Below are 20,439 nucleotides of genomic sequence, written 5' to 3' on the forward strand. Positions count from 1 at the left end.
ATAGACTGACTATTAATGTGTATCCCACTTAGTGTTGTTAGGGTTACACACCGTCACAACCTGGCTAAAGCTTCTATAGCTGTTAATAAAGTCAACATAACTTTACGGTATCCAAAAAGACAGCTGGTACCGACAGAGAGCAAGACAAATGTCACCCAAAGCTGTGAGCTCTGAACACCCACAGTGACTTTGGCGTCATCATCATTATAAGGGAGCGGGTGGTAATAAATAACTTGGCAGTGCCTAAAACCCAAAAAGCTTATACAACTATATTTACATTAAGATACACAAATGAAACTTTTCAGTAGCATGTCATGAGACAAGCTGATAAGCTCTTCCTTTGTGCAGTGCTATTTGAAAGTTAAACGCTGCCTTTATTTTAATTCTGGAGAAGGTGCAGACATTAGATTTAGAACATGTTGTCTTCATTGTCCAAATCCTCTATATAGGTAACGTGTTTTTCGGGCCGAGCTGTCTGGGAACGAGCTGGTGCAGCACTGACAACCTGGGTGAATATGGCAAGAGCCTGAGATGTAGGGTGAATGAATCCCCAAATTATTTGTGGAATTCCCAGTGAGACAATGGCACTGTATACCAGTATTAAAAATTGTGGGTGCACATAACCCCCATATATTCTTTGAATTCCCAGTGAGACAATGGCACTGTATACCAGTAGTAAAAATTGTGGGTGCACATAACCCCCATATATTCTTTGAATTCCCAGTGAGACAATGGCACTGTATAGCAGTAGCAAAAATTGTGGGTGCACGTCACCCCAATATATTCTTTGAATTCCCAGTCAGACAATGGCACTGTATACCAGTAGTAAAAATTGTGGGTGCACATAACCCCCATATATTCTTTGAATTCCCAGTCAGACAATGGCACTGTATACCAGTATTAAAAATTGTGGGTGCACATAACCCCCATATATTCTTTGAATTCCCAGTGAGACAATGGAACTGTATAGCAGTAGCAAAAATTGTGGGTGCACGTAACCCCCATATATTCTTTGAATTCCCAGTCAGACAATGGCACTATATACCAGTATTAAAAATTGTGGGTGCACATAACCCCCATATATTCTTTGAATTCCCAGTCAGACAATGGCACTGTATACCAGTATTAAAAATTGTGGGTGCACGTAACCCCCATATATTCTTTGAATTCCCAGTCAGACAATGGCACTGTATACCAGTATTAAAAATTGTGGGTGCACATAACCCCCATATATTCTTTGAATTCCCAGTCAGACAATGGCACTGTATACCAGTAGTAAAAATTGTGGGTGCACATAACCCCCATATATTCTTTGAATTCCCAGTCAGACAATGGCACTGTATAGCAGTAGCAAAAATTGTGGGTGCACGTCACCCCAATATATTCTTTGAATTCCCAGTCAGACAATGGCACTGTATACCAGTAGTAAAAATTGTGGGTGCACATAACCCCCATATATTCTTTGAATTCCCAGTCAGACAATGGCACTGTATACCAGTATTAAAAATTGTGGGTGCACATAACCCCCATATATTCTTTGAATTCCCAGTGAGACAATGGAACTGTATAGCAGTAGCAAAAATTGTGGGTGCACGTAACCCCCATATATTCTTTGAATTCCCAGTCAGACAATGGCACTGTATACCAGTATTAAAAATTGTGGGTGCACATAACCCCCATATATTCTTTGAATTCCCAGTCAGACAATGGCACTGTATACCAGTATTAAAAATTGTGGGTGCACATAACCCCCATATATTCTTTGAATTCCCAGTGAGACAATGGAACTGTATAGCAGTAGCAAAAATTGTGGGTGCACATAACCCCCATATATTCTTTGAATTCCCAGTCAGACAATGGCACTATATACCAGTAGTAAAAATTGTGGGTGCACATAACCCCAATATATTCTTTGAATTCCCAGTGAGACAATGGCACTGTATACCAGTATTAAAAATTGTGGGTGCACATAACCCCCATATATTCTTTGAATTCCCAGTGAGACAATGGCACTGTATAGCAGTAGCAAAAATTGTGGGTGCACGTCACCCCAATATATTCTTTGAATTCCCAGTCAGACAATGGCACTGTATACCAGTAGTAAAAATTGTGGGTGCACATAACCCCCATATATTCTTTGAATTCCCAGTCAGACAATGGCACTGTGTACCAGTATTAAAAATTGTGGGTGCACATAACCCCCATATATTCTTTGAATTCCCAGTGAGACAATGGAACTGTATAGCAGTATTAAAAATTGTGGGTGCACGTAACCCCCATATATTCTTTGAATTCCCAGTCAGACAATGGCACTGTATACCAGTATTAAAAATTGTGGGTGCACATAACCCCCATATATTCTTTGAATTCCCAGTGAGACAATGGCACTGTATAGCAGTAGCAAAAATTGTGGGTGCACGTCACCCCAATATATTCTTTGAATTCCCAGTCAGACAATGGCACTGTATACCAGTAGTAAAAATTGTGGGTGCACATAACCCCCATATATTCTTTGAATTCCCAGTCAGACAATGGCACTGTATACCAGTATTAAAAATTGTGGGTGCACATAACCCCCATATATTCTTTGAATTCCCAGTGAGACAATGGAACTGTATAGCAGTAGCAAAAATTGTGGGTGCACGTAACCCCCATATATTCTTTGAATTCCCAGTCAGACAATGGCACTATATACCAGTATTAAAAATTGTGGGTGCACATAACCCCCATATATTCTTTGAATTCCCAGTGAGACAATGGAACTGTATAGCAGTAGCAAAAATTGTGGGTGCACGTAACCCCCATATATTCTTTGAATTCCCAGTCAGACAATGGCACTGTATACCAGTATTAAAAATTGTGGGTGCACATAACCCCCATATATTCTTTGAATTCCCAGTGAGACAATGGCACTGTATAGCAGTAGCAAAAATTGTGGGTGCACGTCACCCCAATATATTCTTTGAATTCCCAGTCAGACAATGGCACTGTATACCAGTAGTAAAAATTGTGGGTGCACATAACCCCCATATATTCTTTGAATTCCCAGTCAGACAATGGCACTGTATACCAGTATTAAAAATTGTGGGTGCACATAACCCCCATATATTCTTTGAATTCCCAGTGAGACAATGGAACTGTATAGCAGTATTAAAAATTGTGGGTGCACGTAACCCCCATATATTCTTTGAATTCCCAGTCAGACAATGGCACTGTATACCAGTATTAAAAATTGTGGGTGCACATAACCCCCATATATTCTTTGAATTCCCAGTGAGACAATGGCACTGTATAGCAGTAGCAAAAATTGTGGGTGCACGTCACCCCAATATATTCTTTGAATTCCCAGTCAGACAATGGCACTGTATACCAGTAGTAAAAATTGTGGGTGCACATAACCCCCATATATTCTTTGAATTCCCAGTCAGACAATGGCACTGTATACCAGTATTAAAAATTGTGGGTGCACATAACCCCCATATATTCTTTGAATTCCCAGTGAGACAATGGAACTGTATAGCAGTATTAAAAATTGTGGGTGCACGTAACCCCCATATATTCTTTGAATTCCCAGTCAGACAATGGCACTGTATAGCAGTAGCAAAAATTGTGGGTGCACGTAACCCCCATATATTCTTTGAATTCCCAGTCAGACAATGGCACTATATACCAGTATTAAAAATTGTGGGTGCACATAACCCCCATATATTCTTTGAATTCCCAGTCAGACAATGGCACTGTATACCAGTAGTAAAAATTGTGGGTGCACATAACCCCAATATATTCTTTGAATTCCCAGTCAGACAATGGCACTGTATACCAGTATTAAAAATTGTGGGTGCACATAACCCCCATATATTCTTTGAATTCCCAGTCAGACAATGGCACTGTATACCAGTATTAAAAATTGTGGGTGCACATAACCCCCATATATTCTTTGAATTCCCAGTCAGACAATGGCACTGTATACCAGTATTAAAAATTGTGGGTGCACATAACCCCCATATATTCTTTGAATTCCCAGTCAGACAATGGCACTATATACCAGTAGTAAAAATTGTGGGTGCACATAACCCCAATATATTCTTTGAATTCCCAGTGAGACAATGGCACTGTATACCAGTATTAAAAATTGTGGGTGCACATAACCCCCATATATTCTTTGAATTCCCAGTCAGACAATGGCACTGTATACCAGTATTAAAAATTGTGGGTGCACATAACCCCCATATATTCTTTGAATTCCCAGTGAGACAATGGAACTGTATAGCAGTATTAAAAATTGTGGGTGCACGTAACCCCCATATATTCTTTGAATTCCCAGTCAGACAATGGCACTGTATACCAGTATTAAAAATTGTGGGTGCACGTAACCCCCATATATTCTTTGAATTCCCAGTCAGACAATGGCACTGTATACCAGTATTAAAAATTGTGGGTGCACATAACCCCCATATATTCTTTGAATTCCCAGTGAGACAATGGCACTGTATAGCAGTAGCAAAAATTGTGGGTGCACGTCACCCCAATATATTCTTTGAATTCCCAGTCAGACAATGGCACTATATACCAGTAGCAAAAATTGTGGGTGTATATAGCCCCAATTCTATTGCTAGGGGACTTGCAGGGTATTTCTGAGGTGAAGGTGGGGGGGCACACCGTTGGAACGGGGATTTGGGGTGTATATATGGGGTATACGGGAATACACTGTCAGTGTGTTCCATTCAGGATCCTGGGAAAGCTGGGTTGCGGCGATTGAGCCCGTCAGTGCCACGTTACACTGACAAGCTTCTCCCTGGAATTTAGCTCTTATAAGAGCTGTTGGTTGTCTTCTCCTTCCTATCCTAGCCTGTCCCTGCCTACCCAGAATCTAACCCCTAGCTAACTGGACGGAAACCTCCGTCCTCGGTGAATTGCAAGCTCAGAATGACGCGAAGCTGGGCGGCGCTGTTCTTTTAAATTAGAGGTCACATGTTTTCGGCAGCCAATGGGTTTTGCCTACTTTTTTCAACGTCACCGGTGTCGTAGTTCCTGTCCCACCTACCCTGTGCTGTTATTGGAGCAAAAAAGGCGCCAGGGAAGGTGGGAGGGGAATCGAGTAATGGCGCACTTTACCACGCGGTGTTCGATTCGATTCGAACATGCCGAACAGCCTAATATCCGATCGAACATGAGTTCGATAGAACACTGTTCGCTCATCTCTAATCATTATCAAAGGCTTATACATTAAAGTTTTCAGATCCATATCACAGGTTTCAATAATCAAGTCCTCAAGTCCTTATTGATGTACTATATATAAGCGGCTATGTTTACCACATGCTTCCTTCTGTTATCAGTGAATAAATACCGGTAAGCAATTTCTGAAAATCATTGGAACTTCTGTCCATTATCTTTTCTCTGTCATATACTTGGAGGAGTCCGGCCAGTCCTCTTAAGAATTGTGCACCCTATCTCTACTACTCTGACAGTACTGCCTGTCCTGCAATGCAATAGTGGGCATATAGTGAGTCACTGACAGCAGCACAGCTATAACTCACAGGTGACTAAATACATCATTCAGTAAAACTGAAAACATTGAAGGGGGACCCCTCCTCAATGACCAGTCTTATCATGTAAATAGCATAAACCACTCACATCTTTCCACCAGGTGCTGGGGTTGGTTTGGCAGGAAGCGCTGTGTTCCATACAGCAAGAATGGGGCACAAGTGAACTATTTCGCATTTCCAGCCAGTCAGTGAAGTTCTTCACTCCGCAGCATCGGAACTGTAAAATATAGGGAAACAATAATAAAGTTGAAAGTGTAAATGATCATATATATAGAGGAAGGTAACTTAAAGAGGTTGTCCAGGCTAAAACATAAGTTTCCCAGTGCTCTGGTATCCTCACAGGATGGTCCAGTCCTGCAGCTCAGTTGCCTTCTTGCTGTGGATTTCTCGCAGGCTGTGACGTCTTGGTTCCCTTCCGCTGTGAACAATCAATGCAACGGTACTTCTGTCAGAAGGCAACAACAGGGCTGCAGGAACAAGGAGGCACCCGGGGACAGGTGAGTATTTTTTTGTTTTCACCTCCTTCTGGCTGATTAATAAATAATATTTTAGCCTGGACAACCCCTTTAAGCTTCCTTGAACTGCAAAGAACAAATTCAGAATGATACTTTGAAGAAAGAGTATATTCTTTCTGCACCATCTCTTGTAGTGGAAAAGGAACTGGTCACACAAGTTGTCTATGTAATGAACAAAATGAAAAGTTGAATGGAAATGGTGTAAGTGGAATAGCAGGTAGCAATGTTGGTACATACTGAGAGCATTGTCATGGAAAAGGGATCTTTTTGATTTTCTATGGCTTTTCGTTTAATGGGCTTCAATATTGACAATGGAGAAGTTCTCTTTTAACTATTATAGTCTTAGGATATACTTTATATTATATTCTTTGTCTGAAATGACAATATTTCCTCCATTTATTTTGTCGTTTCTATAGTATCTGTCTACAGTTTCACTTCCATTAATTCTATCTAAAACAGCAGACATGCAAAACGCTCAGGAGGACAGCAGTGAAGCCTATCAAGGTGCACACGGTGATAAAGCATTTACAGAGACTATCGGCCTTCTTCACATCTTCAGTTTCTTTTAATATTATACATCTCCCATTCTCTGGTTACAGATGACACCACCAGCTCCAATCCATCAAAGTCCACTTCAGTGGAGATTAGTGGGATTGTGGGATTTGCTCACCACAAATTATACGACAAGAGTACTCTTTGAGTAATGGATCAAGTAAAGTGTACGAATTTGAGATTGTCATGGCGTACAGCAATGCTCAGACTGATTGTTTTTATTATATATAGATTTACTTAGCGCTGATGTACTGGGAACTTCAGAGAATTGGTTTTTCAAGGCTTCCATATTTCATATTTGCCTTCAGATGTGTTAAAGATTTGCAGTGGTAGACTGAGTGGGCTTTGTAGTTTTCATTTTCTTTAAAGAGACAGTACAATAGGAATTCAGAATGTATCTTCAGACAAGCGATCTACCATATACTGTCATTATGGAATCAGAGCTTCATATTTCTGATCAAAAATCTAAATTCTCATTTATTAAAACTGATATTTCCTTAACCGATCTTGATTCAAAGTACACTGAAGTGCAACGTTCCAATTTTATTGAGAGGCACTTTTTTTTTAGCAAACCTTGGTCCTGACAGTTTTAAAAGGTGATAAAAGATGTGCAAAACATTGTACATTTTTGCAAAACTGGTACAAATGGATTAGTAAATACTCCTCATTGAACCTGTCAGGTGGTTTATCCCAACATAAACTGGCCCCATCATGTGCAGGATGAAGTAATTCTCTCTCCATTGCTGCCCCTCTGTAATCTTTCTGTCGTAGCAAAGTGAAGGTATAAATGAAAGCACAAAAAGTCCTATCTATATTATCCTAAGTAGTCACGGGGGTGGGAGTAGCTTCAGTTTAGTCACACTGGCCACATGCTAATCACGGCTATTGGGTATGACTGACATCTCCATTGTGACATTGGGAATGGGGGGACTGTGAGGGAGATGTCAACCATGCCCTGGAGGTGAGATCAGCAAGTGGTCAGTGTAACTAGTCTGAAGCTGCTCCTGCCCACCAGGACACGTAAGATAATATAAGTAGGACTTTTTGTCTTCAAGCATTTACAACTTCACTTTATTGCACCAGAAAGATTACAGAGAGGTAGCAATGGAAAGGGAATTACTTCATCCTGCCCATGATGGCGCCAGTTTATAGTGGAAAGACCTGACAGGTTCCCTTTAAATGATGACATTCTGGCAACCTAGAACTACCACTGGGGGCGCTTAGAAGCTATATGGTACAGTGAATGGATAATAGATACCTCAGTCTGTACGATGTCCCAGGCATTGGTCAAACCGAGATTTCCCTCTGTTTGATAAAGCGACAGTCCTTTCTTTAGGTCCTCTTGTGCATATCTGTGGAACTACACAACAAAGCACAAAGACTTACTATGTGTGCAATTCAGGAGTCAACACTATAAGACAATACAAGTGACATTTTGATAACTAATATAAGGAACTCTCTGTTATTACAGATCCTCAGGTTAGTTATGTTAGGTCCTAGTTACTTTTCCATATATTTGTTCTCATTCCGGTGTAGTGGAACTGAAGGCCACCACTGCTCATCTCAGTCATCAGGAATATCAGGACCCCTGAACTCCCTGTTATGTCTAATAATCTCCATCTTTCACCCAGTTGTGTATATCTGGTGGGCGCCTTGTGAAGGCTCTTATGATGTTTTGTTTTGAGCATAGCGAAGAATATTATAACCTTTATGTAGCCTTTTAGGCACGCATAATATATTTATGAGGGGACAGATTAGTAATGGGGTGCGTATATTTAAGCTTAGGAAGAGCACCATGATGACAGCCATGTTAGAATATCATTGCTGTTAGAAATCTTATAGGACAGTGCAGCAACTGATGAGTGACATTGACACTGGTGAGTTGCTTGATTCCCTGACCATAATATCCCATGTACTGCCATAATGCTGTACACGACTAATTCTTTGCACAGCTAATGCCAAAGAGTTCCAAGATTGTTTCCATTAGACCAGTGAAAACAAAAATCTAAAAAAATACCTTTCTATGTACTTCCAAAAGCAGTGACAAATTGCCATTTTTTTTAAATTGTGTACAATCTCTTGGATGACAGATTAAAATAATTTATTGTAATGAAACCAAAAGCTATTCCTCTATGTGTCTAAATGAGTAGAAAGAGTAAGATAACTCCGGATACACTGATTTTGGAAAATATTGCCATCTTTTTTTAAAAGCCACTTTCACAAAATTAACTACAATGTCACATCTTGTAAATTTGATGGCTGAATGAGATCTTTCACATAAGGGTTTTCAAGAATCATAAAATGTCATTTTGTTTTAGCGTGAATCTAACAAAATCATATTCAGAAATCATTATGAAATAAAAGTTGGGTACTTACATTGTCATTGTATGTGAAGAATAGCACCATGCTGATAATTTCAAGAAGGAAGATGATCAGTAACACCACAAAGAACTGACAGAAGAAAAAAGAAGTTATTTTTGTCCATCCATATATCATGTGACATCAATGTCACAATCATAGCCATCTACAGTAAAGTTATAGTCAACTAATGCCATTTGGCAGCCACTTAATGTGTGTGCATGAACAGCTATGGCTGGCAATGTCCCAGAGCCTATGCATCTGGTGACTATCATCATTCATCTGAGAATGGGCTAAATAGAAATCTCTAAAAGGAAGGGGTCCACCATGCCGTAATATTACAGTTACCACTACTCTATGCTAAATTGCATGTATGGGAGTCCCTTAGTTCACAAATATAATCAAAACTGCTTCAGTCTTGAAAGATATGGAAGTGCAGTTATGTCTATCACCTTTTTTCTTGACACATTAGTTTGAAGACAGCAAAGGATCCATATACTGTTCTTGCTCAGTGACTGTGTAAGGCTTTATTATTTGGGCACTGTATAGTACTGTCACTTAGGCACTATTAAGATAAGATAATCCTTGAATAGTCCCACATTGGGGAAATTTCAGCAGGGAAATGTATGGTGGTATTATATGACCACTATGTAGCAATATATTGTCATTAGAGATGAGCGAACACTAAAATGTTCGAGGTTCGAAATTCGATTCGAACAGCCGCTCACTGTTCGAGTGTTCGAATGGGTTTCGAACCCCATTATAGTCTATGGGGAACATAAACTCGTTAAGGGGGAAACCCAAATTCGTGTCTGGAGGGTCACCAAGTCCACTATGACACCCCAGGAAATGATACCAACACCCTGGAATGACACTGGGACAGCAGGGGAAGCATGTCTGGGGGCATAAAAGTCACTTTATTTCATGGAAATCCCTGTCAGTTTGCGATTTTCGCAAGCTAACTTTTCCCCATAGAAATGCATTGGCCAGTGCTGATTGGCCAGAGTACGGAACTCGACCAATCAGCGCTGGCTCTGCTGGAGGAGGCGGAGTCTAAGATAGCTCCACACCAGTCTCCATTCAGGTCCGACCTTAGACTCCGCCTCCTCCGGCAGAGCCAGCGCTGATTGGCCGAAGGCTGGCCAATGCATTCCTATGCGAATGCAGACTTAGCAGTGCTGAGTCAGTTTTGCTCAACTACACATCTGATGCACACTCGGCACTGCTACATCAGATGTAGCAATCTGATGTAGCAGAGCCGAGGGTGCACTAGAACCCCTGTGCAAACTCAGTTCACGCTAATAGAATGCATTGGCCAGCGCTGATTGGCCAATGCATTCTATTAGCCCGATGAAGTAGAGCTGAATGTGTGTGCTAAGCACACACATTCAGCACTGCTTCATCAAGCCAATACAATGCATTAGCCAGTGCTGATTGGCCAGAGTACGGAATTCGGCCAATCAGCGCTGGCCAATGCATTCTATTAGCCCGATGAAGTAGAGCTGAATGTGTGTGCTAAGCACACACATTCAGCACTGCTTCATCAAGCCAATACAATGCATTAGCCAGTGCTGATTGGCCAGAGTACGGAACTTGGCCAATCAGCGCTGGCTCTGCTGGAGGAGGCGGAGTCTAAGATCGCTCCACACCAGTCTCCATTCAGGTCCGACCTTAGACTCCGCCTCCTCCGGCAGAGCCAGCGCTGATTGGCCGAAGGCTGGCCAATGCATTCCTATGCGAATGCAGACTTAGCAGTGCTGAGTCAGTTTTGCTCAACTACACATCTGATGCACACTCGGCACTGCTACATCAGATGTAGCAATCTGATGTAGCAGAGCCGAGGGTGCACTAGAACCCCTGTGCAAACTCAGTTCACGCTAATAGAATGCATTGGCCAGCGCTGATTGGCCAATGCATTCTATTAGCCCGATGAAGTAGAGCTGAATGTGTGTGCTAAGCACACACATTCAGCACTGCTTCATCAAGCCAATACAATGCATTAGCCAGTGCTGATTGGCCAGAGTACGGAATTCGGCCAATCAGCGCTGGCCAATGCATTCTATTAGCCCGATGAAGTAGAGCTGAATGTGTGTGCTAAGCACACACATTCAGCACTGCTTCATCAAGCCAATACAATGCATTAGCCAGTGCTGATTGGCCAGAGTACGGAATTCGGCCAATCAGCGCTGGCTCTGCTGGAGGAGGCGGAGTCTAAGGTCGGACCTGAATGGAGACTGGTGTGGAGCGATCTTAGACTCCGCCTCCTCCAGCAGAGCCAGCGCTGATTGGCCGAATTCCGTACTCTGGCCAATCAGCACTGGCTAATGCATTGTATTGGCGTGATGAAGCAGTGCTGAATGTGTGTGCTTAGCACACACATTCAGCTCTACTTCATCGGGCTAATAGAATGCATTGGCCAATCAGCGCTGGCCAATGCATTCTATTAGCGTGAACTGAGTTTGCACAGGGGTTCTAGTGCACCCTCGGCTCTGCTACATCAGATTGCTACATCTGATGTAGCAGTGCCGAGTGTGCATCAGATGTGTAGTTGAGCAAAACTGACTCAGCACTGCTAAGTCTCTGCATTCGCATAGGAATGCATTGGCCAGCCTTCGGCCAATCAGCGCTGGCTCTGCCGGAGGAGGCGGAGTCTAAGGTCGGACCTGAATGGAGACTGGTGTGGAGCGATCTTAGACTCCGCCTCCTCCAGCAGAGCCAGCGCTGATTGGTCGAGTTCCGTACTCTGGCCAATCAGCGCTGGCCAATGCATTCTATTAGCCCGATGAAGTAGAGCTGAATGTGTGTGCTTAGCACACACATTCAGCTCTACTTCATCAGGCTAATAGAATACATTGGCCAATCAGCGCTGGCCAATGCATTCTATTAGCTTGATGAAGCAGAGTGTGCACAAGGGTTCAAGCGCACCCTCGGCTCTGATGTAGCAGAGCTGAGGGTGCACAAGGGTTCAAGTGCACCCTCGGCTCTCCTACATCAGAGCCGAGGGTGCGCTTGAACCCTTGTGCAGCCTCGGCTCTGCTACATCAGAGCCGAGGGTGCGCTTGAACCCTTGTGCACACTCTGCTTCATCAAGCTAATAGAATGCATTGGCCAGCACTGATTGGCCAGAGTACGGAATTCGGCCAATCAGCGCTGGCCAATGCATCCCTATGGGAAAAAGTTTATCTCACAAAAATCACAATTACACACCCGATAGAGCCCCAAAAAGTTATTTTTAATAACATTCCCCCCTAAATAAAGGTTATCCCTAGCTATCCCTGCCTGTACAGCTATCCCTGTCTCATAGTCACAAAGTTCACATTCTCATATGACCCGGATTTGAAATCCACTATTCGTCTAAAATGGAGGTCACCTGATTTCGGCAGCCAATGACTTTTTCCAATTTTTTTCAATGCCCCCAGTGTCGTAGTTCCTGTCCCACCTCCCCTGCGCTGTTATTGGTGCAAAAAAGGCGCCAGGGAAGGTGGGAGGGGAATCGAATTTTGGCGCACTTTACCACGTGGTGTTCGATTCGATTCGAACATGGCGAACACCCTGATATCCGATCGAACATGTGTTCGATAGAACACTGTTCGCTCATCTCTAATTGTCATCTAAAATGAACACTGCATGATACCAAGCTTTTACTGTATCACAGTTTATATTTTAATATGTGCTTGGCAGCCATTGACAAACTGCAGATTGACATCTAGTGTGATTTTGGAGGTGATGGTCTATGAACTGGCAATTTCTAATTTCTACTTTCTAATGTCTGTTGCCAGCTTAAAGGGACACTAAACCTAAAGTCTTTTTTAGGCTAAGGCCCCACGTAGTGAGCCGCAGCCCCCACCCTGTTTTTTTTCTGCAGCGTTTTTCACAGAAAGTCCACAGAGTTTTCCTCTGCAGACGTTCTGCTTTTATTATAACTATACAGAAAATGCCAGAATTTCCGTAAGTATAATTGACATTCTGCAGTTTACCAAGATTCTATTTGAAATCGCAGTATTTCCGCTGCAGATTTTTTTCTGCAGTGTGTGGATGGGATTAGCCAGTACTGTTTACACTATGTGGGGCTTCGACCTTTGGCTATGGCCCCATGTTGCAGAAATGCAGCGATTTTGCCTGCAGAAAACACAGAAAAAGCGCTATATTCACTGTACCAGCAAGGTGAACGAGATTCTGATTAATCTCACCCACACGTTGTGTTAACAAAAACTGCAGAAAAGCTGCATTTTCAAAAGTGCATGTGTTTCTCATTTCAGCTGCAGAAGTGCAAGAATTTTCCCAATAAATTTAATAAGGGAAGAAAAATTTTACATAAAAAACGCAATGCATTTTCACAGCATTTTTTTACATTATGTTTTTTTAACTGTGGTTTTCTATGTGGGATATAAGCATTATATTCACTTTCTGAGACTATAGCTTCCCACTACCAGTCATTTTAAGTTTGGGTGAAGATAGCTGTACTATTTGTGAATGTATGAACAGAGAAATACAAGAACTAGTCTGCCACCACAGGATGAGCGAACCTCCACAAACATTTACATATGTCGGTGTGATAGATATTCATAGGTGGTAAAAACACTGCACAAATGCAGACTAATAGTGCACTGAAAAAGACTTACTGTAAGCAGAAGACACCTGTGTTCTGTCACAGCGCCAAGGCACCCTATAAAGCCCACCACCATTATTACTGATCCTGTCACCATGAAGAGGCTGGCAGCTGAAAGTGATGGAAAAGAAATGGAAAGGGTGGCAAACTTTCCCTGGGTAACAGCCAACCAGACTCCAACTCCAAGTATCCCACATCCTCCAAGCTGCAGAAAAAATAAATTAAAAAAAAGCTCAGAAAGGGCAGTAATGGAAATTAATATTCACATATTCACCTGGGAAGAATATACAGCAACATATTGAGTCATAAAAACACTTGGGCCTCAATGCAAAATCGGTAACAGGCCACCATACTGTGTGCTTCTTATAATACTGGTGTCCTGTATGTGAGGATTGTTTAGACGCCATGCATATCATGTTTTGATCATCAATTGTAGGCTAAGGCTCCACAGGACGTCCCACAGCAAAAAAGCGCTGCGGGAAAAATCGCGGCGGCAACGCATCGCGGTCCTTCCCACAGTGCTTTAGACTGAAAGTTCGCATTGGTTTCCTTTGCAGACTTTCTGTTACAATTATACCTATGGGTAGACCGCCGGCGTTTCTGTAGGTATAATTGACATGCTGTGATTTCCAACTACTCCATGTTTGGAAATTGTGGCGTGTCTGCACCACGGTTTTTACCGCAAAGTGGGCACGGGATTCGTTAGAATCCCATCCACTATGCCCTGACTATAAAATGCCGCAATTTTTCCCACAGTGGCACCGTCCCTATTACAGGTGCAAAAAACAGATGCAAGTGGATAACCATTGGTTTACATGGGGTCTATATTAAAAATAAAAAATAAAAAGTTTCTGTCCATTTTTTGTAGGACAGAAAAATAGTACATATTACACTTTACTGTCCTACAAAAAGTAGAAAAAGTATTTATTTAGCATGGACTGTAAAGAGGATTCGTTAAATGGATGATGAAAATGTGGTGTGAATGGCCCCTAGGTTCTAGGGCTTGAGTGCAACCGCTACTTCTGTATCCTTTATAGCTAGACCGCTGTAATATATATACAGATATATAAAGTCTCTTCTACAGTCACAGCAGTCTTGTGCCAATTTATGCCCCAAAGACCAACGGCAATCATAAAAATTATATTCAGCAAAATGTATGCAGAGAGCTTGAAGGGTATTGCTGTGAATTTCATGCTTCAGTGAATGCACAGTAAACTTAATAAACACCTATCGAGCTTCCAGCAGTATGAACAGTAATTCTAATCAGGCTTTCTGCGCCATTTCCAATATTTTATAATGACTGCTTGGTGATTATTTCAAGGAAAAAGTCATTACTAAGGGGCTTTTAAGCCATTTTTTTTTTTTTGCAGTTTTAAATCTCGAAGCAGCAAATTTTTTTTTTTTTTTTTTAACTTGCATAGTTAAATCTAAATCTCCTCCTAAAAATACAGGGTAATTAAGAGAAAGCTGCACCTCGGGTGAACACCGCCTATATACCCAGGAAATACCCAGGATATGGAAAATCTACTATCCTCATTATAGGTCATGCATTAAAAGAAATGCTACATGTTGTGAAAATTCCATAGTGTAGGCTAGCAATACTTAACAGATCTTATTACAGACTTTATGCCCCAAATTGGTATCTGTTAGTAGATATACTAATTTACAGAATACGGTTCCCAATCCAAAATCTCTAACAGGTGCCATTTATAATATTGCTGGCTTCTACCGAGAAACTTTTGGGTTCCCTCAGAGACCAAGGCCTGGGTATGAATGTTTTATCTATATCATCTAATAATTTTATGTATTGTATTGTATTGTAATGTATTGTGTGTCAATTAGGGTTAATAAACCAAATACCCCTACAACTCATTCATAGCACCCTTGTATACCATACAAAATAATGATGCCCTCTCACCCCCCTAATCTAGATAAACTGGGCGTCCTCATTGATAATGTAGGAAGTTGCTATAGCCCAACACCTACTCACTCCTAAATACCTGTAAATCCTAAAATATAGGCCCCCTCTCTCACTACCATGCTGGAATATATAGGCACCTGAAAACCCAGGGAATCATTCATGGCATTTCCTTATGCTGTACATCATATATGGTTTTTTAAAGATGGCAATAGCATGGCTGTTTCTAAAAAGATTTTCCAGTTTTATATAAATAAAGGTTAATCATTATAATTACTGTATAGTTATGAGAATAACGTTTTCGTGACATACTTGATGGGCGTAAGTACAAAGTGAGCAGTCCTATAAAAGTTAAGGTGGCCAAAGGTAAACCAACCGGTCTGTCAATTGAATCAAGAGATAGCCTTCAACAAGTCACTATGCAGGAAACTCAGATAGAAGAGTGCAACCAAGGGACTGCAAGCGGTCACTGAGTGGGACAAAGTGATTACTATATGAATTATAGCCTGCCTATTTCCTCACAGGTCCACTGTGACTACAAATGGTGGTTATTCTGGAGAGTGGCTGCATGCTGAACTATGGAGCTCTATGGGTACTTGTTACACCCCTGGACTGACCAATCACATGGGTGTTGAAAAAAAAATAGAGAGATTGGTTAAAAGAAGCCATATTTACGAAGTGATGCTAATTTCCTGGGGTATAGGAATCAGTATTTTCCTAGATTTTTCTTAAATAAACATTTTTATCAAAAAATAAAAGTTTCCTGCCATTATGCAATCATGTCCGCCCATCACATGACCATTATGTTCTCTGTATGTTAATAGAAAGGTTATACTTGAAAGGATCCTACAGCAGCAGGGCCGTCTACAAATGCTGGTCGCCTTGTACTTCAACACAATCGTTGACAGGCTGGAACATTATAATTAACCCATTGCTTTTGTGCTTCTGTTCATTGCACTAAATTCAAGCTTTATGTGAATTATCAAACTTTCTGGAGCAAGAAGCCATAGATTCATAGACTTCAATGGAAAGGCCTACAAGCAAGAGTAGCCACTTCAACATCCAACATCCACTAGGGTCAGTTGTTTTATCGGAAGTCAATTTATCTATCAGTATATTTTTGGCATGCAAATACAAGCAGGAGCAGCTCCCACAGTTACATCTCCAGACGCAGGTAGCATCTTCATCTGTCCAATTTCCATCTCCAGAAAATTTGGTGTCATCATGCCCATTATGTCTTATGCTAATGAAAGACAGCCGCAATTACTTTTCGTTGCAGTGGTGTCATGAAAAAAAAAACATGGACTGTTATGGACGAATCCAGGTTGTTTTTGCCCACAACCTGCTTGCCCACACACAGCATGAGCATCCCAGGAATGTCTCCACCAGATTGCAACAATTTTTTGGCCTGCTCGGAAACCAATTTTTTTTTTTTTTTTTACATTTATGGGACCGGATGACACCAGCTTCGGCAACCTATGAGTGTTCAAAATATACAGGCCCACCTGCAAGATTTGTGGGCAAGTGCCCTGCAGGATACCATACTGAACCTGGATATATTATCTGGTATCCCGGCTGCAGGCAGCTCAGTAGGGCACAAGATCACTTACATATACCATCATTACATTCAGACTCAAAGTTTCATTGAATTACAACAACTCCATCTTGGTGCATTATTTTTTATCAGTAAATGTATTTTGGAGTACATACTGGATATGGCATTTAATTTATACAACATTCTTATTATTAGGAAAATTCTGTAAGAAAAGTTATTCTGATACATATTTTATGCCACTAAAAATGGGTTTACTGTATACAGAAAAATAAAATAATTTTAAAAAAAATTTAATAGAAGTACCATGTTTCCCCGAAAATAAGACAGTGTCTTATATTAATTTTTGCTCCTAAAGACGCGCTAGGTCTTATTTTCAGGGGATGAACAAGAATTCACATTCATGTCCCAAAACAAAAGGATCTGGAAACTGTCGACAAAACTGTCAGGATCCCTCACATATTGACGCTGTCAATCACACATCAAGTGTTTCTGGTCACCAGGGGGCACTAAGCACTATAGTTGCTGAAACACACTGATATCTTCCGCCCCCTGCCCACCCCTCTATATAACCAGTTTGGACTAAAGTTTGCCACAGCAGGTTGTCCCAGCTCACCTATGCATACCGGTACAGCGGCGGCGGGCCTCTCCCAGATCACCTGTACATGCAGGAGTGGCATCTCCCTGCTCTCATGTGCATACCGCTGCTGGGATAGGAAAGGGGCTTTTTCCAGCTCACCCAGGCACAGTGGTCCTCGGAGACAACAGCAGATGTCTCCCACACAAGTTAAGACCTATCTAAATGATCTGCTAATGCTAATGTATGGCGTGGGGAGAGCTGTAGCAATGATTGCCGCTAGGTCTTATTTTCAAGGGAGGCCTTATATTTCTAAGCTTGAAAGAAATTGCACTAGGTCTTATTTTCAATGGATGTCTTATTTTTTGGGGAAACAGGGTATTATCACAACAATCCAACCTTTTACACAAGAAGACAACATAATGGATTATATTTTCAGATTCATTATTATAAACTAAGACTATAATAATTCTAAAAAAATTGACTTACCCAGAAGATGAGGTTAAAGATGAACATGGTGATTTTGATGCAGAGTAGGCACCCACGCGTCATACTCATTTTCTTGAGTTCTAGAAGCAAAAGAAAAGAGAGATCCAGATACAAGACAATAACGCGGTTCTCCTTTTTGGTCTCTCCTGAGGTTTGTTCTTCTGGATTAGACTGTACCCCACTGAAGGAACAGCTGTCCGCAACCCCCCAACGGCCCCTGTAAACTCCTTTCCATCGTGCTCTCCGACCCCTCGGGGGAGAGCTCTGACTGTAGCTGGGGTCATCACTACTCGATGTTTGCATTGCCTCTTCTTTAGGCCTAAATCCTACTATAGAAAAGTCACTTCAGTCTCTGTCCACGTTACAGTCCACGGCAGCAGAACTTGTCTCCTTGATTAGTGTCCTGTATATAGTAACACTTATATTCGTTTTTATATCTACATGTCCAGACCAAGAGTCCCTATAAGAATATTTTCACTCTTAAACATTATTTTAAACTAGGGCGCAGCAAGTAAAGTATAAAGAATGCCATATAGAAGTCAGCGCTCCACATAATCAAGTTTGGACTGCACCAGGGAGCTTACGCTTTAAGGGAAGAGAGTCATGAATTATACATATTGTAAAAATGAATATATTTAGGTTACCACAGAAAGAGGAGAAATAACATCGCTGTATTTAGTGTGATCAAATGCTAATCATTACTGCCTTTGATCTCCAACAGTAGTTTGTTGCGTACCCCCTGCTTGGTGGTTGACAAATTAAAGATTTGGCTTCCACATACCCCTGGGCCGCCTTTCATGTCATATTAGATATAAAGGCAACAAAGAAGTACAAAAATATTTAGTGTCACAGCAAAGCAATGCCAAAAAATACAATGAGGGTTTCACCACTCGGAGTAAAGGTTCCTTGGCTGGACCATGGCTGGAACCTCAACACAAGGCTTTACTACAAAAGAGTCTATGGAAGTTGCCTTCTAATAACTTTCCACTTTACTGCTATCTTGTTTCCTCAAAGGTCATAGTGGAAGCAGAGACATCCACAGTCAACATGACCCCTTCAGATCAGTGGCACAGTTCCATGGACAGTCAGGAAGAGATAACCAGATGGCCATTAACAGCAAACAAAGAAGGGCAGATATCTATTACTGTATCTCTTAATTTCCGATCAGCTCTGGTAAAAATGTCAGCACAAATTTACTTAAAGCTGAGAAAGCTGATTCCTAACCGAGCAGAATAACTTATCCCTAATCATAAAGTCTTTAGCAAAGCTGAGGTCCTGAAAAGGACAAGCTCAAAATAGAAAAGCTCAACAAAATTCACATTAACATTCAATATTCACTCTCTGTTACATTGGAATTGATAAAACAACCCATTATCATTATTCTGACTCTGGTCCTCAGTGGGGTATATCCATCTATGTCCCAAAGACAACACTTCCTTGGCAGGAAGTAGTGAAAGATATTATATAGCCCCTTACAGAGTTCCTGTAAGGAAGATGTAATGTCAACCCTTAAGGACCAAGTGCAGAGAAACCCCCCCACAAAACTTAACTATTTTCCTACCAATCAGTATTCTTTAGCACAGTATTACGTGTGATAACATAGCTCATCTGACATGACAACCTTTACCCATGACCCAATAAACTTGTGCAGAAAAGTATTATCAAAAACACTCATGTGCAAATATATTACTACATATACATCTATGAAATATAGTGTTTCAGGATCTCTTAAGAAATAAGATATGACTTTAATAAGTTACAGAAACCGTTTAGAAAGACTAGACGTCTAGAAGATTCTACGGCACTAGAAGAAATACAGGGTCTCATTAGTATAAACCACAAAAACATTTTATATTATGGCTACAACAAGCTATTTAGACCCAACTTATCAAACTACATGATCATTTATAGTGACAATGCAATATACAAAATTGTAGGAGGACGCTTGTGGTCAACCATATTGATGAAGAAATTAATTAAAACAGAAAGATCGTGACAAAGAGCGAAACCAAGAGGGAATATCCACAGCAGGACTAAAGTTGTGAAGAAAGTCAGATAACAAGAAAGGTCAAGAAGCAAACATGATGGATAGGACAAGGTGAGGAGGTCATGTTTTCCCAGTGTGCTCCTTATTTAGCTCCCACTGTTTAGCTGTTCATGATGAAGCACTTGATCCATGTGTGGATGGTCCTCATGTGTAACCAGATCTTGGTGGGGTGCCTATTTTTAAAGTGCAGTCCTTCGCTTGCAGGCTCTATAATATGAACATCACGTTTTAAAGTGGAATGCACTCACATTCTCCACAGAGATGGCCAAATAGTCC

At 41.2% G+C, this 20,439-nt stretch overlaps 1 protein-coding gene and 1 long non-coding RNA gene across 3 annotated transcripts in view; one reads left to right on the forward strand and one right to left on the reverse strand.

Moving 5' to 3' along the window:
* The window catches only part of LOC142210868 (uncharacterized), an 892,280-nt gene that overhangs the window by 571,114 nt on the left and 300,727 nt on the right, over nt 1–20,439 (forward strand). The window lies entirely within an intron of this gene.
* Nucleotides 1–20,439, reverse strand: part of LOC142210858 (tetraspanin-4-like) — a 118,660-nt gene that overhangs the window by 29,939 nt on the left and 68,282 nt on the right. The window contains exons 2-6 of one of the 2 annotated variants that reach the window (XM_075280324.1): nt 18,117–18,196; nt 13,594–13,785; nt 8,990–9,064; nt 7,872–7,973; nt 5,635–5,763 (exon numbers count right to left, since the gene is read on the reverse strand). In XM_075280324.1, coding sequence (XP_075136425.1) covers nt 5,635–5,763; nt 7,872–7,973; nt 8,990–9,064; nt 13,594–13,785; nt 18,117–18,185 — 567 coding nt within the window. In that variant the 5' untranslated portion in view covers nt 18,186–18,196. Of the gene's footprint in view, nt 1–5,634; nt 5,764–7,871; nt 7,974–8,989; nt 9,065–13,593; nt 13,786–18,116; nt 18,840–20,439 lie in introns of those variants that run through there. The other variant, XM_075280323.1, reaches the window with a different exon arrangement.

Source organism: Leptodactylus fuscus, chromosome 6 (genome assembly GCF_031893055.1).
Source record: "Leptodactylus fuscus isolate aLepFus1 chromosome 6, aLepFus1.hap2, whole genome shotgun sequence".
Lineage (NCBI taxonomy): Eukaryota > Metazoa > Chordata > Amphibia > Anura > Leptodactylidae > Leptodactylus > Leptodactylus fuscus.